The sequence below is a fragment of the Polistes dominula genome, unplaced genomic scaffold, assembly GCF_049000335.1.
Source record: "Polistes dominula isolate Pdom_NZ unplaced genomic scaffold, Pdom_raw_medaka contig_15, whole genome shotgun sequence".
NCBI lineage: Eukaryota > Metazoa > Arthropoda > Insecta > Hymenoptera > Vespidae > Polistes > Polistes dominula.
The window spans coordinates 7,580,514-7,602,715 of NW_028300915.1; the positions used below are offsets into that span (position 1 = coordinate 7,580,514).

A 22,202-nucleotide genomic window follows, 5' to 3' on the forward strand; every position below is an offset into this window, starting at 1 on the left:
AGGCAGTATCTTTCGAATTTGCGCATTTTTTCTATTGTTGAGGCGCTTATATTCTACCAGATTGGGAAGGCGTACGTCATGATTGATCTGATCAGTAATAAGTAACAAATTACTTTGGCTTTAGGATATATGGTTTTGTTGAAGAATAGTCTAGAACTAGCTTTAAAGACAGTCTTTACTTTTTGGATCTGGTTTATTACGTAAGGTGTTAGTCTTAGTAAATAGTCTAGTGTCATGCCTAGATATTTTACATCCTTTTTGTTTAGTATTGGGTGTTTAACATTATTGTCATGGATGTAAATTTGAAAGTTTTTAATTTCGAGTTTGATTTTCTGGCTTAGGAATCTTAGTGGTTTATGAAAGAGGATCGTTTTACTTTTATCCGGGTTGATTTTTAAGTTCCATTGCAGGTATAGGCGGTTGTTTTGTTTACTAAAATTTCGAGGTTGGATTGGACCGAGAGAGGGGACTTATCGCCATATAGTATTATGAGATCGTCAGCGAAAGCTGCAGAGTAGGAATTGTTGTTTGTGTTTAGAGGATGGAGGTTTGGAATTGCGTACGTGAATATATTAAAAAGTTCGGGTGAATTTACTGTTCCTTGCATTAGTCCTTCAATTATATTGAAGGTGACAGTAGAGAATGTGTCTTCATTCCATGTTACGAATTTTCTGTCATTGATCATGTTCCAGACTAAGTGGATTGAATCCTCGGGAAATTTGAGATCGTTTAGGATGTATAGGAGTCCATTTTACTAAACTGAGTCAAAAGCTTGTTCTATGTCTATTAGACATGCACCCACTATTTCTCCTCTATGGAAATGGCGATTTATGTCTGTGATGATTTTGTGTATGGCATGAGATGTGGAGTGGTTTCTTTTAAAACCGAACTGGTTATCAGGCACCCTCCATAATATAAAGTAAAGCGCGTGGCCTGACTAAGATTTCCCTAAGAATTCACGCTCTAGCACTTGAATACGCTATCTGGTAGCTAAATTTAAAATTAGAGTAGATAGGTCGAATTTTGCTACGCCACTAATATAAATAATAATATTTATAATATTAATATATTGATAAACCATAACATTGAAATCATTATATATTTACACTGTATATTAATAATTTATAACTTTTTATAATTGATATTAAAAATATTTCATAAGTGAATAGATAATTAAAACGATCACTGATATATTATAATGTATTATATATTTGTATAATATATAATAGTTAATGAATTTATAAATAGTTTATTCTCTCTTTCACAAATGGTTATCGATATTATTTAATAACTATAAATTTAATAATATGCATTCATCTCAAGAAAACAAATTGAATGGTTTGAAATAATACTTATCTAATCGAAAATAAAACAATAAAAATACATATATATATATATATATATAGTTAATATATAGTTAAATAAGACTGGAATAACTTTTATTTCTGACATATATAATTTATTCACATATATATATATATATATATATATATATATATCTTATTATTTGAAAGAATATAAAAAATACACAGTATTATTACAAAATATAACGAACTAAAATAATAATCGTATGAATCATATGACACATACGTACAGTATTGTTTAACATCCAATAAATTTAAATCAAGAAGATTCTATTCAAGAATCATAAATGAGCAGTATGTTCTGTACCATTTTCATGCTCTAATGCAATTTCCAGCTGCATGCTGATATCCAAAGCAACAAAAGCTACAATAATTAATACTGGTAAACGAAATCTTGATTTCCATCCTAGTTTTAACATAAATATTAATGCACGATGGAGAATACCACCACTGCCAAGATAAACTGCTGATGTCATTCTGCGTCTAACTTATATACATTTACAATGACTTTAATTTGTCACATGAAATTATTATTCGAACATAAATGACATTTTAAAATTATTTTCATAGATAAAAGTTTTTTTAGGCTTTTATGCATTTTAAAGCATTCTTTCTATTATTGATCAATTATTGAATTCCATTTAATGATATATGCACCCATATCATTGTTTGTATTCATACAACCTGAACTTCTATAGTTAGTCCAAAAATCACCATTTAAATGGTAAACCAAAGTTTTTGTTGATCAATTGTTAACAAATTTTTTTATTATATCTATAATTGTTATTTGTAAATAATATCTGTGTGCGTTTTGGTTTTTCCTTTTCAAGGTTTTTTTAATGTAAGACGATGAAAACTATAACTGCAAACTGCAAGAACAAATATTTATATACACCAAGATTTTAATACCAATAAATACAAAACAAGTTTTGAAGTGCTTACCTCTAAATACAAGTAATATATGAAAAAATGGCAATATAAAATGGTTGTATTTATGAATTTAAGGATTATTCTAAGTGTTATTTACTATTTTTATTCGTACTCTTCTTATTTTCTTTTATTTTTTTTTATTTTTATTTTTTTTACAAAATAGTCGCAATCAGTGGTGGTAACTTAAAATATCTTCAGTAATATTTAAATTACCAATATGACGTATTAAAAAATAGTACTCTAAGATTAATATTATTTAAATATTTTTCTTATGTATTTTTTTATATAATAGTTATTATATGTATTTATTTTTTTTACGTTTTATCAAGTAAAAATATGAAAAAAATCATATCCCATTTAATCATATTCAAATTTCAGCAATATGAAAAATAGGAACTTTTTTAATTCTATGATTGGCTCCCAAAAATCTCTTTGATTCAAATAACATCGTTAGTAGTCGGTACAGTGATCCCATTCGTACGATAATTTGAGGCCCTGTACGATCCAAAATTCATGGTGTACGATCCAATTTGGAATTTCGAAAACTTGATGACCTTTTTGGTCAAGGTGCAGCACCACCCCTACCACCACCACCACCACCACCACGATCCGTGTACGATCTCTGTACGAACGAGTCTTCCTCCCTGCCGTACGCCGTTTTTACCGTTTTTACGATAAGGTTTAGAACTTGAAGACTAAAAAAAAAAAAAAAAAAAAAGTTGGAACTTGCACTCTTTTCCCACATTTTGAAAATCTCGTCCGAGAAATTGTCGGATTTCAAATTCTCCCGGGGCGTATGATAATTTTACGCCCCTGTGTCGATCAGACGAACTAAAGTCTCTGGGATCACTGAGTCGGTAATCAATAATATTGGGTATCCCTGGTTGGGTATCCCTGGTTTTTTGTTAAATTAGAACTTTCATTTCATTAAAACTCATAACAAAAAGTTTAATTGGCAAGGGTAAATAAATGTTTATTCGGTTTGGTTGTAATATATTCATTTTTATAAATATATTACACTAATTATGGATAACACAGAAGTAGTCAAGTCAGTTGACAATTATTCATATTTTCATTATTTTTAGGTTAAAATTTCAAACTATAAAGATTTATTATTTACTTTGATTTATGTTTCAGTACAAAAATGGAAACTGAAGGGGTGGAATTCGTCGCCAGGCCATATCAAATAGATCTTTACGAAATAGCATTGAAATCTAATACTATTATTTATCTGCCGACTGGTTCGGGAAAAACATTTATAGCAATGATGCTTCTTAAAAGATTAAGTACAGCTATACAGAAGTATGTAATAATTATTTTGTTTTGCTTTCTTTTGATTAATTTTATTCATCATCATTAGTATGTTAATAACATACTAAAAATAAGCTTTTATATTCTTTTCTTAGACCTTATAGCGAAGGTGGTAAGAGAACAATATTTGCAGTTAATACAGTACCTTTAGTAATGCAACAATCTGAATATATTGCAAGACATACAGGTTTATCGTGTAAGGGATATTGTGGTGATATGAATGTCGATTATTGGACAAAAGAAATATGGTTAAATGAATTGGAAGAACATCAAGTATGTATAATATTTACACATTTATATACTTCTTTTCGTTAATTGAATAATATAATTTCGAAATATTTATTAGGTTTTAGTAATGACATCTCAGATACTGGTAGATGTTATTTGTCACGGATACTTAAATTTAAATAGAATTAATTTAATTATTTTTGACGAATGTCACAGAGCAGTAAATGACCATCCTATGCGACAAGTTATGCAGCAATTTGAACAATGTGATACTAAAGAGCAACCTAGAATATTAGCATTGTCAGCAACTTTACTTAATTCTAACGTCAAATTGACTAATATTATAGATTCGATAAAGGTAATAATGAACATTAAGTTATGAGAGAATCTTACACCCTATAAATTATCAACATATCAAAAAAAAATATAAAAATGAATGAATCTGCGATACAAATCATTTTATATTACAGACTTTAGAAATAACATTTCATTCAAAAATAGCAACAGTAGGAAATGTACAGGGATATTCTACGAACCCGGAAGAAGTTTTTGTTTACTATGAAAAATATATTACTCCAGAAATTTTGACCAAATCTATTGAAAGATTGGAAAAAGTAAAAGAATTTTTAAATATTTTGTCTTTACCATGTTGTTTTGACTCCAATAGATCAAGTAAAGAGTTTAAACCAAAATCAATCAATGTAAAACTTCAGTCCGTTATTGAAGACGTTATAGAACATGTGGAAATGACAGGTAATTATGGTCAATAATTGAAATAAATAATATATAAATAAAGTTAATTATTTATTATTTATAAATAATTTATTTCCAGGTATATATGGGGTTAATAAGTGTATTTTATTACATTTAATCCAATTAGAATACAAAAAGAGGACCATTGAGGATCATGTATGTATATTAAGAAGATGAAATTATATCGGTATAGCAAATATAAAATTAATGTGCTATTTATTTCCAGAAAACAATGTTCGTCTTTGATTATATGATAACTGAATTATTTAAAGTAAGAAAAATTTTGGACGATGAAATGAAAGATTATACAGATAAACATAAGATAATCAAGTAAGCATATATTAAAACTTTTATTAAAATATTTTATTCTTCTAACATATTTTTTTTTATATTTTTTAATTTATATATATAAATATGATTTTATAAATTACAGATTTGTATCAGATCATGTTCTTAAACTTATCAGATTATTGAAACATTTCAATGACAATAGGTTACTCGATCAAAAATTCTGTTGCATTATTTTTGTAAAACGTAGATTTACAGCTAAAGTATTGTATCTTATTTTGAAGGTAAGGAATGAAATTAAAAATAACATTTTTAGTTTATTCATTCAAAAAAAAAAATATAACTGAAATTTGTCAATTTAAAATAAAATGTTTTTATCGAATTTATTTTTTTAAATATTTTGTTTATTTTATCTTTTGAATCTAATAAATAATATTGTATAATTTTATCTTTTAATATCTTTGTTCTAATTGTTTTATTTTTTAAATGTAAGTTACAGTATTCAGACTAAATTTCTATAATGTATTGTTTATATTATAGAAATTTTACGAAATTATTTTAATTGATCTATTGTTATGACATTAAAATATCTGCCTGCGGTTATACGTTTTTTTTAAATCTTATCTTTTCTTTTGCTTATTTTAGGATTTACACGCTACCGATGAAGAATATAAATTTTTAATTCCGGATTATATGGTAGGGTATAATAAAAATCCTTTCAAAAATAGTAAAGAAGTTTTATGTAATTCTAAGTGGAACAAAGAAGTCTTACAAAGGTTTATGATTTACTTATATTATTTTGTATATATTATCACTTTGATTACAAATTTTAACATTTAGTTAAAATACTATATTATATTATTACAATATAAATATATATTATAATATTGTTACAGATTTAGAAATGGATTAAGTAATTGTGTCATATCAACAGATGTTCTTGATGAAGGGGTTGATATACCTACTTGTACACTTATAGTACGTTTTGATCTTCCAACAGACTTCCGATCTTATATGCAAAGTAAAGGACGTGCTCGTTATTCGTCAAGTCAATATGCTATTATGTTAGAACAAAATGATAATAATTATATCAAGAAACACCAACTATTTAAAAATATTGATGCATCCTTACAACAGGTATGTCATAACATATGTATTGTCTTCATAATAATGTATTTTTTTTTATATATAAATATATATATTATAAGGGGCACTCCACGTCAAATCGACCACTTTTGACCTCGCCCCTTTCGATTTTGCTGAAACCTTTTTATCATTTTTAACTTCATTAAAAAACTTTTTGAAAATTTTTTCAAATTTTTTTGCCCAACCCAAAAAAAGTTATGAACTTTTCAAAAATTCAAAATTTTCGTTCCATTTTTTTTTCAAATAGCCATAATTGTCAAAAATAGACTTACTGGAACGTTTTCTTTTTCAAATTTTTTGTTTTTAAATGTACTTTTTGAAAAAAATACAAAAAAAATATTTGAAGTTAAATTCTATAAGAAATTTCGCTTTTTTGAAAAAACCTTAAATTATTCAAATTTTGATATTTTTTCTTTTAAAATTTCGTTCATTTATTTAATTTTGTTTTTATACTAAAATAAACCTAATTAAGTAAATATAAATATTTTTAAATGTATTTAATGACCTTAGTTTAATTATATACTATCGAAAAATAAATACAAAAAAAATTGCAGTGCATTATTGATCAATTTTTCAAGTAAATATAATTAACAATTTATTTAGATTTTCTTCGTCGCTTAAATAATTTACAAATAGTATATTTTTCAGAATAAGAGAGAATAATACCTTACAAATAAACACCCTTTGCAACAATAACGGTGAAGTTTTCGCCAAATGATAATTACAATAAAGCTGCCAATGATCTAAATCAATGGTTCTGCTTCAATGCTTCAAAAATTTTCAAAAAGTTTTTTAATGAAGTTAAAAATGATAAAAAGGTTTCAGCAAAATCGAAAGGGGCGAGGTCAAAAGTGGTCGATTTGACGTGGAGTGCCCCTTATAATATATATAATGATGACAACAGTCTTATCTTGTTAAAAAAAGTATTTCTTGTGTTTAGTAAAGTAGGTCACTAAAGTTAAGTAATGATTGGCACGGTTAGTATTTGAATAGATGATCATTTCAAAATATTTTATGCTGTTGACTTCAGAGAAAAGCATCAGGGGTATGAAAAGATGTTATTAAGGTTACTCAACTCATAAAAGGGGGAATAATAGTATTAACATGTATATATACATTACGACTGAAAGTTTGAATGTATCTTCGCTGCATTTGCATTACACGCAGTTATATACAAGCTATAGGTTTCCATTTTGTTAACATTCCTTTATTTTTGGATGCATATTATATGACTTTACTTTTATTCAAATACATCGGATATCACTACTTCTAAATAATAAGCTTTCATTGGCTACTTATAGTGTTTATAATATCACATTACAATATACCTTAGGCGTTTAGCGTTGTTTTTGTTTACAAGCATGAGATCTTTTACAAACTGGGGTCGTGATGCTTAGTAGATTGTGTGTTTATCTCTATTACAATTAGATATAAATTAACTATAAGAAATTTATAGCTTTAATTAACATGCATTCAAAAGTTTTGTCGGTAATGTATATAATCGTTTTATTATAGCAAATAAAAATAATCATCCATCAGTGCATGCTTACTGTACCTCACTAATGACTTTTGTTTTCCGTTAAAATTAATTTACTCAATATTAAGATTATATTATTTGCTTTTGTTTAGATTTCTCTCATCTATAATATATATATAAAATTATTAATTTTATTCTAATTCTATTATATTCAGATTTTAGTAGGAAAATCGGATCTTCGGGAGAAACCTACTACAAAGGAAATTGAGGAATATTTATATACTTACACAATCGATCCATATATAGTAAAAACTAAGGATGGCGTCGTCAAAAGTGTATTAACAGAGCAAGCTGCAATTTCTTTAATAAATAAATATTGCAGTGTATTGTTGAAATCGAAATTCGTATCCTTAGTTCCAATTTGGAAGTTGTATACAGTTGAAAACAAGTATCAGGTATTTCAATTATATTATTTTTATTGAAAAAAGAAAAGAAAAAGAAGAATTATAGTTAGATATTAACTATATTGTATTAGCATATACGTATAATACAATAAATTTCCTAGGTGTCCCTTCAATTACCAACTATATCTGTATTAAAAGGTGTAATATTTGGAGACATTATGCCTTCTATAGATGCAGCTAAACGATCTGCTGCTTTTAAAACTTGTATTAAATTGTATGAAATAGGCGAATTATCCGAGAATTTATTGCCGACTGTAAACGAAATAATACACGATACAGATCATCTATTTCCAAATTGGATAGAGGAAGATTGTAAGGAGATAAGCGGTACTGTTAGAAAAAGAAGATCTCATGAAATTCATGTAATTATTCAACTACTACTATTATTATTTTTATTTTCATAGTTCTATGGACGTATGTATTATTATTAATATATCGTCCAGCACATTACAGGTTCCCTTCGTGATCCTTATCACCGCCCCTTCATAGCTTGAAATAACTTCCCTAAATTTCGAATCAAAACTGGTCTTCAGATCAGTTCAATCAGTTCAATCTCACGGATTAATTCTCTTCCTATTTATCCCAGTCGAGCTTTTAAAAAATATAACAACAATATAATGAGCGTAGTTTCTTTTGGAAAATCCCGTGCATCCTTTACTAATTACGTCTGCACGCCGCGGCTTCCTGTCCAGATCTCTTTGAAGCTCCTACTATGAATAAACGAGTCGCCTGGAAATAACCTTCTTGTCCTTCTTCCCACGGCGACTCAGACCGGCTCGCAACGATTTATTTATTAATTTATTTTCTTAAATAAAATAAATAGTAACTTATGAAATATTATAAAAATTATATGAAAGAAGTGTTATTAAACAATATATTTTTTGTATAGCATCCAAAACCATTATTTGGTGCATATCCTTCAACAGGAACCGAATTATATCTTCATATTCTTAATATTAATCCAGTGTATTCAGTACCACAAGATAATAGAAATTTAATATTTTATAATTTATTAAACGATCTAGCAGGATTTGGAATACTTTCAACGAAATCAATTCCAAAGGTAAATAAATATTCAAAGTTAATAAATATACTATATTTATAAAGATTTGTATATATGGGTAAATTTAAAGAATATTATTTGTTTTGTATTCATTAGATTCCATCATTTCCTATCTTCATGAATGTTGGAGAACTAAATGTTAATACTAAAGTTGATTATGCAAGACTAGTTTTAAATGATAAACAGATTGAAGAACTGAAAATTTTTCATACTACAATATTTAGTAAAATTGTATCTGCAATTAAAGAATTCATGACATTTGATATTGATAATCTTGATAATTGTTTTCTTATTGTACCAAGTAAGTACCAACTTTTTCTTTTTTTGCATAATTTAACCCATAAAAAAATTTTATTTATTACAAAATTCCTTTTTTTACAGCTGATAATGAAAACAAAATAAATTGGAATGTTGTTAAGAAATACAAATCTATCAATTATACTAAATCTCTTGCATCGTTAAAACCTTCCGATTACGAGTTAGCATTGATTGTCCCTAATTATAGAGCATCTCCAAATGTATATATTGTCACACAAGTATGCGATGACCTTGTACCTAATTCATGTTTTCCGGGTTGTGATTTTCTTACTTATGTTGAATATTATGAGGAGAAACATGAGTTAAAAATAAAAGATTTAAGCCAATCAATGTTGGAAGTAAAATCAATTTCAAATAAAATAAATTGTATAAAACCAAGGTATTTATAAACCATCCGTGAAAAGAGAGATTAGAAAATATGTTAAATTTATATAATGATGAATATAATATACATTTTCGTACATTTTTACAGATCTATGAAATCTGGTTTAAGTAAACGAAAACGTGCAGATGCACTTGAAGATTATGATGAACATTTAGTACCAGAACTGTGTCATAAAATTGAATATCCTGCATTGTATTGGCTTAAAGCGACCACATTACCATCGATTCTTCATAGAATTTCACAATTTTTAGTTGCATTAGATTTAAGAGAGATTATTGTCCAAGAGGCAAAACTGGGTATTTCAATGTATGATCTTAAAGATCATGATTGGCCTCCTTTGATTATAGATGCCCAAGAATCTCCAACTAAATTAGAACAGGTTTTAGAAAGTACATTAGATGAAGTTATAGAAACTGAACAACCAGTGCCAGATTTGAATGGACCTGAAATCGATGGTATTATATAATTTTAAAAATTATTTAACAATATATAAGAAATACATATGTTTTATTACATATTTTATTGTATATAGTTCTAAATACCGATGCAAGTCTATATCCTTGGTCAAAAGAAGAAGAACCATCAGATTTAGAGAGAAATGCTGAGCAAATACAATTAATCGATATTCAATATTACCGTAATTTTATGTATACTCCTATACCAGAGGTAAAATTATATATATATATATACCTAATATATACACATAAGATGATTGCAAATGATTCATCAGGCTGTGTTAGAATTATCTTAAGGGGTAACACCACTATAGAATTTTCAAAAAATCGATTTTTTTTTTAGCTTAAAGTGTACTTTAGACATCTAAAAACATTATGCACATGGTCCCGAAGAAAAAACATTTTTAACATGGCGAAATCTTATTTTTACAAAGCGCCTCAAAGCGCCTCGAATAGTGATAACAAAACTTTAAACGCTTTTTTCTCGAAACTTTTACTCAATAATTTTTAAAACTGGGCGGACTCAGAACTCGAGCATTATTTAATTGATTGACTTAAAATTTTGAAGATAGTTTGATAGTTGTATTTTCTACAGAAGTACATATCCGATTTTTAATTAAATGTAAACTTTTAATTTTATAAACAATTTTCTACATTTTTTTCGTCGAAAAGTCGATTTTTTTATTCAAAGTTGCGCCATTTTCACAAAATTTGACTTAGGGAAAAATCCGTATGTACTGCTCAAGATAATAGTATAAAACTATAAATTAGGAATTTCTTTTGGTTTTTATTCTAGGTCTCATAGTTGTCCAGGTATGAGTCCGCCCGTTTTAGCAACAACAAAAAAACAATGTTTTATGCATTTTCTATCTAAAATCAATAAAAATATTTGTTTACATAGTTCAATATATGATTAATCAACCCTCAGAAAAGAAATTCTATTCCTCATTTAGTTTTCGCAACAAAAATTCTCAAAAAAAGGCTTTTTTTCAGGCTCTATAGTGGTGTTACCCCTTAAAGTTAAGTCTGGAGTCTTCTTTCTTTTTTTTTTCATATGTCATTCAGTTTTTTATTAGTAATATTTGGTAAAATACAATTTTTAAATCTTGATGAATCATTTTAACTGTCCTGTATAAACGTATATGTATATGTATATTATATATCTTTTTTTTGTAATTATTATAGGAAACTGCAGAACATAAATTCAAAATAATTACTTACTCAAGTAAACTTGATGTAACAGTACCTGCTTTAGAAATACTAGATATAAATTATAATAATATAGGACCAGACCCAGTACTAATAACACAGGTAAATAAAATATCAAATTCCATTTTATATATGTTATATCATAAAAAAACGAAGTTGGAGAATGTCAAGATTTATATGGTCGCTTATCACACATACCAAATAAGTCGGTAAAAAACAGAATATTTGGGTTTATTCTTATACATTAATATTTCTGACATACACCAAGCGACCATGTAAATCCTATCATTCTCCATTTTCGATTTGGTACGGTAACGTATATATATTCCATAAAATTGTAATAATAACAATACTTATAATAATAATAATAATAATATTTGATTATTTTTTCAGGCGCTTACAACTGCCGGAAATGATGTATTTGATTTGGAAAGATTAGAAACTTTAGGAGATTCTTATTTAAAATTTATTTCATCTTTATATTTATATACCCACTATCCAACTTATAATGAAGGTCGTTTGACTGCACTTAAAGGAAAAATAATTGGAAATCGAAATTTATATTATTGTGGTACAAAGAAGTCCATCCCAGGATACATGAAAGTTGACGATTTTATACCAACGAGCACGTTTATCCCTCCGGCTTATACAACATTTCGCCCTTTACAACAAATTTTATTAGATAATAAGGTTTTGATTTTCTTTATTTTCTTTTCTTTTAATTATTTAATTAATTAATATTATACTTTTATTTCCTCTACCTGATTTATCTTAAAAATGAAAATTTATTGGGCACTACTTTTCTATACAAGGTATCACCGAATGTATTGTATGATATTGAAATACCTGAAGTAGAAAGATTCTCTGGATATATAAGCGGAGAAACAAAAAATAATATGCAAATTAAAGTTTTGGATTCGATTGATGCAGAAACTCAAACAGGTATTGAGTATTTCTTAGGTATGCAAGTAGTTTCAGATAAATCAGTTGCAGATTGCGTAGAAGCATTAATAAGCGTGTATCTTAAGGTAAGTTCATTTTACTATTTAATATTATTGTATTGTTGTTTTAATTATTATTAATAATATTTTTTATAATATTATTATATACTTAAACAGAGTATGGGATTGGTAGGAGCTGTTAAACTAATGATTTGGCTTAATATTTTGCCTTCCAATACTGATATTCACTCATTATTGTATAGTGTTTCACAAAAACCAGAAATTGGTTTTGGAGATCCAAATCTATATATGCCATGGGCTGACAAACTAGAAACCAATATGGGTTATAAGTTTAAAAATAGAGCATATTTATTACAGGTAATTGACGCTAAAATCTCTCTCTCTCTCTTTCTCTCTTTCCAAATAGTAATAATAATTTTTAAATATAGTTACAAAATTATAATTTTATGTTATAGTCAAATATTGATAAATATATTTATATTTTTATAGGCCTTTACACACCCATCTTTTACAGAAAATAATGTAACAGAAGGTTATCAAAGATTGGAATTTTTAGGTGATGCTATTATTGGTAAGAATGAGGAAATTTATACAAGTTTTTTTATGAATATGTGTACGAGGTGTGATAAAAAAGTAAGATGAATTTTTATACTTATCGAAAAATATTTATTTATTCATGAATATTTATGTTGTCCTCTTCAAAGTAATCCCCCTCAGATACAATACACTTGTGCCAAGGTTTTTTCCAATCGTCAAAGCACTTCTGATAAGCACTTTTTGGTATTGCCTTGAGCTCATCCAGCGATGCGGTCTTTATTTCCTCAATCGTTGAAAACGCCGTCCTTTCATAGGTTTCTTGAGTTTTGTTTTTGGCGAAAAATTCTCTCACAAGCAACGATAAATGAGCAGGTGTATTATCGTGATGCAATAACCATGACTGGTTTTTTCACAATTCCAGACGTTTTTTTCGTATTGATTCATGCAAACGGCGCATAACCTCAAGGTAATACTCCTTATTAACTGTGCGACCTTGTGGTAAGAACTCCTAATGCACTACGCCATGATAATCAAAGAAAACAGTGAGTGTCGTTACTGGTGTCATCTCGGCCTTCTCGGAAGAGTTTGTACCATTTATAAACATTTTTTTTGACTTAAAGTAGACTCACCGTAAGCCACTGTCAAGATTTTAAGTGTTTTGGAGCACTTGATTCCATTTTTCACACAAAATTTGATGCAAACTCTTTAACTCATGTTTTTCGACAGCAGGAAATCGCCGAAAAACACTTCTAATTTTTATGCCTCTCACAAACAAACAAATAAAGCTATATAGCTGAAGCTGTAAATAAATTTCCGGGATAAGTGTACCAACATAAAATTAAAAAAAATCGAAGATCGAACGTACGTAGCCCGCGAAAAACGAAAATTCACCTTACTTTTTGATCACACCTCGTGAATTGGTATACTTAATATATATTTATTATTTTATTCTACAGCGTAATCATTTTTTTCGTTTCATTTCAGATTTCTTAATTACTGCTTACATTCATCAAAATTGGAAATCATTAAATCCTGGCGATGTTACAGATCTAAGATCTGCCCTTGTAAATAATATTACGTTTGCATGCTTAGCTGTAAAGTATGGTTTGCATACATCTCTTTTGGCCTACGCTCCGCAATTAAATGATGTTATTGATCGATTCGTTAAATTTCAAGAAAAAGGAAATCACACGTTTGATAACGAAGTAAATTAATCACATATCATAGTCTACATACCGATATGGATAATATAAAAATATAATTTTTCTCTCTTTTTCTGTTATATTGTATATTTTTATTTAAAAATTCTTAAGCTCGGAGAATAATTTATAAAATTTTAATGAATTATTTTCTTACAGAATCTTTTGATCTTACTTAAAGAAGAAGAATGTAATATGGCTGAATATGTTGATGTCCCTAAAGTTTTAAGTGATATATTTGAATCTTTCATGGCAGCTATATATTTAGATACTGGCAAAGATATTAAAAAAGTTTGGGAAATTTTATATGCTCTTATGCATAAAGAGATTGGTACGTTTTTTAAAAGCGTTTTCATTATCTAATAACTAGTATATTGAGTGTTCTTTTTATTTTTTTTATAATATTATAAGCGCATATGATTCTTATTAAACATAAGAATTTTATATATTTTTACAGATGACTTCAGTAAAAATATTCCAAAGCAACCTGTACGTTTAATCCATGAGAAGCTAGGATCAAATGCTAAGTTTTAGTAAATTTCATTTTATGATAAAACTTTATTTTTCTGTTTTATGAATAGCATAAAATAATTTTTAATTTTTAAATTATTCTTTATAGCTCCGCTACTATAATAGAAGGTACAAATACTATTATGGTACCTTTAGAAATAATAACCAAAAGGGTATCAAAAATTTTTCATGGATTTGGTGCCAATAAAAAACAAGCTAAATGTGCTGCAGCAAAACAGGCTTTAAAATATTTACGTTGTAAAAATGAATAGCTATAATAAGATAAATTTTTATATAGTTTCTATTAATTTTGTAATGATATGTTAAGTTCTTAAATATATTTTTATTAATTTGTCCAAAAAATAAATACTATTAAGTATCATAATTATTACGTTTCATTTTTAACAAATTAGCATTTATTCATAAAGTAATTATACATCTGTTATATTTTTTAAATAGCCCCCATTATTTTGAAAGACTTTGATCCATCATTAACCCTTTCGCTACGGGGCGGATCTCCGCCGCGGTACTCCCGCAGTACGGCGCTCTACACCGAAACAGTGCACGGTGCACGCAACGTTCGAGCCGGTGTCGTAAGACTGATGATCGAGGCATTTGGTTTATTATTGAAGCCCGTAAAAAACAAATGATGCAAAACGAAAGACTCACGCGGCATGTCTAGAGTGAGATACTCTGTGCATAGCAACTGCAGGCGCTTATCATATATACAATTACGCGACATCTTTAGCGGGAGCGACTACAGTCGCTCGTAGTATCTCAGCGGCATCACATGGAAAGCGACTATAGTCGCCCGTAGTACCTGAGTGGCATCACATGGAGAGCGACTATAGTCGCTCGTAGTAGCGAAAGGGTTAAGGCAACTATCAAATTCCTTGACGTTTTACGTCTTCTGTCTTCTCCTAAAGTAGGACACACATATTAAAATATACTCTGTATATTATATTAAATAATGTATATAAATATATTTATTATTTAAATAATACTATTTTCTTATGTATTGTGCGCATACAGATAGCAAAGTAAATATTACTGATTAATAATTTAATTTAAGTTTTTTATTTACTAATATTTTTTAATTAAATTATTGTTATTAATTTTTACCAGGTGCACATTAGAAGTTGCTTATCATTTCTTACTAGCCACAAAAGAAAATTATAATCTTTTTTAGTCACTATATATTTTTTGTAATACTCTTAATTCTTCTAGAAAAAAAAGTATATTAAAATATTTTATGCGAGTTTTAAATCTATATTATAGAAGAATAAAAATCAAATACAGGCATCCCTCAAATAACACGACTTATTGGTTCTGTATAATTCGAAATTGTATTATTCGATACTAATAATATATACAATTTTGGAGATAACGTTATACTACAGACAATCGGTTTTCCTTGTAAGCCAACGATATGTATATGTATATATGTATTGTGTGATCAACTTAATTTTTAATAGTAATTTACGCGACTTCGTGTAATTCGAACTCAGTGCTATTCAAAAGATGCCTGTACGTTTCACGCACAAAAAATGATTTTATGAATTTAAATCATTTCATTAAACATAATTTATCTGCCATTTGAAAAAATAATAATTGTAAATTGTTGTAAATAATATAAATACACAAATAAAAAAAAAAAAAACTGTTCTTAATTCAATTTGTGGCGGTCAACTTTATTTATAATTATCACAGTTGTCAATACAAATTCAAAATTGTCATGAATAAAACCAGAGGAGATTAGAATAAAATAAATATATAAAAAATTATTTATTTTATAATATTTACTAGCAATATAGATCAAAAAAATAAAATAAATAAATAAATTTAACACAAGAAAAAATTAAAAACTGCAATATATACAATTTAAAGTTTTACTATTGATATCATCATTGTGTAACATTTGCGTACTAAGGTGAGTGATGTAACAGCAATGTGCCTTTTCTATTGGTTAATTATCATCCAAGAGGTGTCAGTGATCACCTCTGATTGGTTGTTAACACTAAAAAGTCTGAGATACACGCTGCTGCCATCTAGAGTTTTTTTATTGTAAATCCTATTTTTCTGTTCGCGTATGCGTTATAAGTTATTTTATCTAGTCGAAGCTTGTCATAGCGATCTTAAAGTTTGTAGTATAAACTTCATAGTTTATAAAAAAAAGTGGATAAAAAAGAGAATATAATAATTATAATTTCAACAATAACGTAAAAATGATGATGGATTATTTTGTAACCAATAATTCTTTAGCTCCTGCACCTATGGGAATACAAAGTACAGCAGGTGCTGTACCAGTTAAAAATGATAAAGGTTAGTAGTTATAAGATGTAATATTTTTCAAAAAAATGTTTAATAAAAATTTATAGGCATATAATGTATATGTATATATGTTCTATAAAATTAAATATTAAGTAATTAGTTTTTGATTAAGACTTCATATTTTTATTAAATGTATTCTTTTCTATTTATATAGGAGAACTTTCTATGAAAAAAGTAAAAGTTCACCGGTATGTATCCGGTAAGCGTCCTGACTATGCTCCTGTCGCTAGTTCAGAAGAAGAATCAGAAGATGAAGATTTTCTAGAAAAACGTGTTCACAAAAATTATGACGATAATGAAACCATTACTGATATTCCACATACTGCTCAAGTAGTCAAAATAAGAGACGAAGATGATCCACGTTTAAGGAGATTAACGCGATTAGAGAGACAAAGAGATTCAGTTGTAGAATCTCATATTGAAAGACAAAGACATATCCATGAACCAGAAATTATTGAGGTTGAATCAGAAACATCACGTAAAAGAATTAAATTAGAAAGTTCAGATTCTTCAGAAGATGAAGAATTATCAGACTCTGAGATAGAACGAAGACGCGAAGCCTTGAAACAACGAGTATTATCAAAAAAAGAGATAGAAGAAGAATTATTACACGGAGAAGAAGAAAGATCTGGTGACAGTACCGAAGAAAGCTCTGAATATGAGGAATACACAGATTCCGAAGAAGAAACTGGACCAAGACTTAAGCCAGTTTTTGTTAGAAAAAAGGATAGAATTACTGTTATGGAAAAAGAAAAGGAAGCTTTGAAACAAAAACAAGCAGAAATAGAAGCTAAAAAACTAGCTGAGGAAAGAAAAAGACAAACTTTCCGTATGGTAGAAGAAGCTATTAGAAAAGAGACACAAGTAAACAAAACTAATAACGAGCAAGAGGGAAAGCTTGAGGATGTTTGTACGGACGATGAAAACGATGAAGTCGAATATGAAGCTTGGAAATTAAGAGAATTAAAAAGAATTAAACGAGATAGAGAAGAAAGGGAACAAATTGAAAAGGAAAGATTAGAAATTGAACGAATACGTAATATGACGGAGGAAGAGCGTAGACAAGAAGCTCGATTAAATCCAAAAGTAATAACTAACAAAGCTGCTAAAGGAAAATATAAATTTTTACAAAAATATTATCATCGTGGTGCTTTCTACTTGGATAAAGATGATAATATATTTAAAAGAGACTTTTCCGGTGCTACTTTGGAAGATCACTTTGATAAAACAATATTACCAAAAGTAATGCAAGTTAAAAATTTTGGTCGTAGTGGTAGAACTAAATATACTCATTTAGTAGATCAAGATACTACACAATTTGATTCACCTTGGATATCAGAAACTGCTCAAAATCTCAAGTTTCATAATAATCAAGCTGCTGGAATGAAACAAGTTTTTGATCGACCGTCTCTGAAAAAAAGAAAAGATGAAAATTAAATTGAATGTAAATATATACCTAAGCATTTATATAATTTTGTATAATTTTATTTTGCTAAGAGTGTATAATTGTATATAAGAATTTTATACATAAAAATTGTTTTGTGTCTTCTGTCTTCTCCTAAAGTAGGACACACATATTAAAATATACTCTGTATATTATATTAAATAATGTATATAAATATATTTATTATTTAAATAATACTATTTTCTTATGTATTGTGCGCATACAGATAGCAAAGTAAATATTACTGATTAATAATTTAATTTAAGTTTTTTATTTACTAATATTTTTTAATTAAATTATTGTTATTAATTTTTACCAGGTGCACATTAGAAGTTGCTTATCATTTCTTACTAGCCACAAAAGAAAATTATAATCTTTTTTAGTCACTATATATTTTTTGTAATACTCTTAATTCTTCTAGAAAAAAAAGTATATTAAAATATTTTATGCGAGTTTTAAATCTATATTATAGAAGAATAAAAATCAAATACAGGCATCCCTCAAATAACACGACTTATTGGTTCTGTATAATTCGAAATTGTATTATTCGATACTAATAATATATACAATTTTGGAGATAACGTTATACTACAGACAATCGGTTTTCCTTGTAAGCCAACGATATGTATATGTATATATGTATTGTGTGATCAACTTAATTTTTAATAGTAATTTACGCGACTTCGTGTAATTCGAACTCAGTGCTATTCAAAAGATGCCTGTACGTTTCACGCACAAAAAATGATTTTATGAATTTAAATCATTTCATTAAACATAATTTATCTGCCATTTGAAAAAATAATAATTGTAAATTGTTGTAAATAATATAAATACACAAATAAAAAAAAAAAAACTGTTCTTAATTCAATTTGTGGCGGTCAACTTTATTTATAATTATCACAGTTGTCAATACAAATTCAAAATTGTCATGAATAAAACCAGAGGAGATTAGAATAAAATAAATATATAAAAAATTATTTATTTTATAATATTTACTAGCAATATAGATCAAAAAAATAAAATAAATAAATAAATTTAACACAAGAAAAAATTAAAAACTGCAATATATACAATTTAAAGTTTTACTATTGATATCATCATTGTGTAACATTTGCGTACTAAGGTGAGTGATGTAACAGCAATGTGCCTTTTCTATTGGTTAATTATCATCCAAGAGGTGTCAGTGATCACCTCTGATTGGTTGTTAACACTAAAAAGTCTGAGATACACGCTGCTGCCATCTAGAGTTTTTTTATTGTAAATCCTATTTTTCTGTTCGCGTATGCGTTATAAGTTATTTTATCTAGTCGAAGCTTGTCATAGCGATCTTAAAGTTTGTAGTATAAACTTCATAGTTTATAAAAAAAAGTGGATAAAAAAGAGAATATAATAATTATAATTTCAACAATAACGTAAAAATGATGATGGATTATTTTGTAACCAATAATTCTTTAGCTCCTGCACCTATGGGAATACAAAGTACAGCAGGTGCTGTACCAGTTAAAAATGATAAAGGTTAGTAGTTATAAGATGTAATATTTTTCAAAAAAATGTTTAATAAAAATTTATAGGCATATAATGTATATGTATATATGTTCTATAAAATTAAATATTAAGTAATTAGTTTTTGATTAAGACTTCATATTTTTATTAAATGTATTCTTTTCTATTTATATAGGAGAACTTTCTATGAAAAAAGTAAAAGTTCACCGGTATGTATCCGGTAAGCGTCCTGACTATGCTCCTGTCGCTAGTTCAGAAGAAGAATCAGAAGATGAAGATTTTCTAGAAAAACGTGTTCACAAAAATTATGACGATAATGAAACCATTACTGATATTCCACATACTGCTCAAGTAGTCAAAATAAGAGACGAAGATGATCCACGTTTAAGGAGATTAACGCGATTAGAGAGACAAAGAGATTCAGTTGTAGAATCTCATATTGAAAGACAAAGACATATCCATGAACCAGAAATTATTGAGGTTGAATCAGAAACATCACGTAAAAGAATTAAATTAGAAAGTTCAGATTCTTCAGAAGATGAAGAATTATCAGACTCTGAGATAGAACGAAGACGCGAAGCCTTGAAACAACGAGTATTATCAAAAAAAGAGATAGAAGAAGAATTATTACACGGAGAAGAAGAAAGATCTGGTGACAGTACCGAAGAAAGCTCTGAATATGAGGAATACACAGATTCCGAAGAAGAAACTGGACCAAGACTTAAGCCAGTTTTTGTTAGAAAAAAGGATAGAATTACTGTTATGGAAAAAGAAAAGGAAGCTTTGAAACAAAAACAAGCAGAAATAGAAGCTAAAAAACTAGCTGAGGAAAGAAAAAGACAAACTTTCCGTATGGTAGAAGAAGCTATTAGAAAAGAGACACAAGTAAACAAAACTAATAACGAGCAAGAGGGAAAGCTTGAGGATGTTTGTACGGACGATGAAAACGATGAAGTCGAATATGAAGCTTGGAAATTAAGAGAATTAAAAAGAATTAAACGAGATAGAGAAGAAAGGGAACAAATTGAAAAGGAAAGATTAGAAATTGAACGAATACGTAATATGACGGAGGAAGAGCGTAGACAAGAAGCTCGATTAAATCCAAAAGTAATAACTAACAAAGCTGCTAAAGGAAAATATAAATTTTTACAAAAATATTATCATCGTGGTGCTTTCTACTTGGATAAAGATGATAATATATTTAAAAGAGACTTTTCCGGTGCTACTTTGGAAGATCACTTTGATAAAACAATATTACCAAAAGTAATGCAAGTTAAAAATTTTGGTCGTAGTGGTAGAACTAAATATACTCATTTAGTAGATCAAGATACTACACAATTTGATTCACCTTGGATATCAGAAACTGCTCAAAATCTCAAGTTTCATAATAATCAAGCTGCTGGAATGAAACAAGTTTTTGATCGACCGTCTCTGAAAAAAAGAAAAGATGAAAATTAAATTGAATGTAAATATATACCTAAGCATTTATATAATTTTGTATAATTTTATTTTGCTAAGAGTGTATAATTGTATATAAGAATTTTATACATAAAAATTGTTTTGTGTCTTCTGTCTTCTCCTAAAGTAGGACACACATATTAAAATATACTCTGTATATTATATTAAATAATGTATATAAATATATTTATTATTTAAATAATACTATTTTCTTATGTATTGTGCGCATACAGATAGCAAAGTAAATATTACTGATTAATAATTTAATTTAAGTTTTTTATTTACTAATATTTTTTAATTAAATTATTGTTATTAATTTTTACCAGGTGCACATTAGAAGTTGCTTATCATTTCTTACTAGCCACAAAAGAAAATTATAATCTTTTTTAGTCACTATATATTTTTTGTAATACTCTTAATTCTTCTAGAAAAAAAAGTATATTAAAATATTTTATGCGAGTTTTAAATCTATATTATAGAAGAATAAAAATCAAATACAGGCATCCCTCAAATAACACGACTTATTGGTTCTGTATAATTCGAAATTGTATTATTCGATACTAATAATATATACAATTTTGGAGATAACGTTATACTACAGACAATCGGTTTTCCTTGTAAGCCAACGATATGTATATGTATATATGTATTGTGTGATCAACTTAATTTTTAATAGTAATTTACGCGACTTCGTGTAATTCGAACTCAGTGCTATTCAAAAGATGCCTGTACGTTTCACGCACAAAAAATGATTTTATGAATTTAAATCATTTCATTAAACATAATTTATCTGCCATTTGAAAAAATAATAATTGTAAATTGTTGTAAATAATATAAATACACAAATAAAAAAAAAAAAACTGTTCT

General features: G+C 27.6%; 3 protein-coding genes and 2 long non-coding RNA genes across 6 annotated transcripts; 3 read left to right on the forward strand and 2 right to left on the reverse strand.

The window, feature by feature from the left end:
- The first annotated feature begins 3,143 nt into the window (after positions 1–3,143).
- Positions 3,144–14,984, forward strand: Dcr-2 (Endoribonuclease Dcr-2). 2 transcript variants are annotated; one of them, XM_015327849.2, is made up of 26 exons: positions 3,144–3,255; positions 3,432–3,596; positions 3,701–3,878; positions 3,952–4,191; positions 4,304–4,586; positions 4,666–4,742; positions 4,813–4,916; positions 5,020–5,158; positions 5,520–5,650; positions 5,771–6,011; positions 7,713–7,952; positions 8,063–8,323; positions 8,851–9,024; positions 9,121–9,325; positions 9,406–9,721; positions 9,815–10,182; positions 10,260–10,393; positions 11,368–11,493; positions 11,785–12,081; positions 12,204–12,419; positions 12,510–12,710; positions 12,843–12,924; positions 13,875–14,095; positions 14,249–14,420; positions 14,547–14,622; positions 14,709–14,984. In XM_015327849.2, exons 2-26 carry the CDS (start codon positions 3,439–3,441, stop codon positions 14,869–14,871), a joined length of 4,803 nt encoding a protein of 1,600 aa, XP_015183335.1. In that variant the 5' UTR covers positions 3,144–3,255; positions 3,432–3,438; the 3' UTR covers positions 14,872–14,984. The 2 variants fall into 2 exon arrangements, with proteins under 2 accessions (XP_015183335.1, XP_015183325.1); XM_015327839.2 differs by having other exon boundaries at positions 3,164–3,342.
- Positions 12,814–13,751, reverse strand: LOC107070034 (uncharacterized). The gene is made up of 2 exons (XR_001476200.2): positions 13,520–13,751; positions 12,814–13,406 (listed from the first exon to the last, which is right to left on the reverse strand). It is a non-coding gene; the product is annotated as an uncharacterized LOC107070034 (long non-coding RNA).
- LOC149033221 (uncharacterized) lies at positions 14,977–16,563 on the reverse strand. Its single transcript, XR_016175936.1, has 2 exons — positions 15,722–16,563; positions 14,977–15,519 (listed from the first exon to the last, which is right to left on the reverse strand). It is a non-coding gene; the product is annotated as an uncharacterized LOC149033221 (long non-coding RNA).
- Positions 16,564–16,708: 145 nt separating this feature from the next.
- LOC149033222 (microfibrillar-associated protein 1-like) lies at positions 16,709–18,569 on the forward strand. Its single transcript, XM_089170264.1, has 2 exons — positions 16,709–16,921; positions 17,085–18,569. The coding sequence occupies exons 1-2, from the start codon at positions 16,825–16,827 to the stop codon at positions 18,365–18,367; spliced, it is 1,380 nt and encodes a 459-aa protein (XP_089026390.1). The 5' UTR covers positions 16,709–16,824; the 3' UTR covers positions 18,368–18,569.
- Positions 18,570–19,676: 1,107 nt separating this feature from the next.
- LOC149033223 (microfibrillar-associated protein 1-like) lies at positions 19,677–21,537 on the forward strand. The gene is made up of 2 exons (XM_089170263.1): positions 19,677–19,889; positions 20,053–21,537. The coding sequence occupies exons 1-2, from the start codon at positions 19,793–19,795 to the stop codon at positions 21,333–21,335; spliced, it is 1,380 nt and encodes a 459-aa protein (XP_089026389.1). The 5' UTR covers positions 19,677–19,792; the 3' UTR covers positions 21,336–21,537.
- The last annotated feature ends 665 nt before the right edge of the window (positions 21,538–22,202 follow it).

Bases quoted from the DNA above. Each gene is read 5' to 3' on its own strand.
- Dcr-2 (XM_015327839.2), top strand. From the start codon at position 3,320: ATGGATAACACAGAAGTAGTCAA. The intron at 4,192-4,303 runs GTAATAATGAAC...TTTATATTACAG, and splicing joins ATATTATAGATTCGATAAAG to ACTTTAGAAATAACATTTCA. The intron at 4,917-5,019 runs GTAAGCATATAT...TATAAATTACAG, and splicing joins GATAAACATAAGATAATCAA to ATTTGTATCAGATCATGTTC.
- LOC149033223 (XM_089170263.1), top strand. From the start codon at position 19,793: ATGATGATGGATTATTTTGTAACCAATAATTCTTTAGCTCCTGCACCT. The intron at 19,890-20,052 runs GTTAGTAGTTAT...CTATTTATATAG, and splicing joins ACCAGTTAAAAATGATAAAG to GAGAACTTTCTATGAAAAAA.
- LOC149033222 (XM_089170264.1), top strand. From the start codon at position 16,825: ATGATGATGGATTATTTTGTAACCAATAATTCTTTAGCTCCTGCACCT. The intron at 16,922-17,084 runs GTTAGTAGTTAT...CTATTTATATAG, and splicing joins ACCAGTTAAAAATGATAAAG to GAGAACTTTCTATGAAAAAA.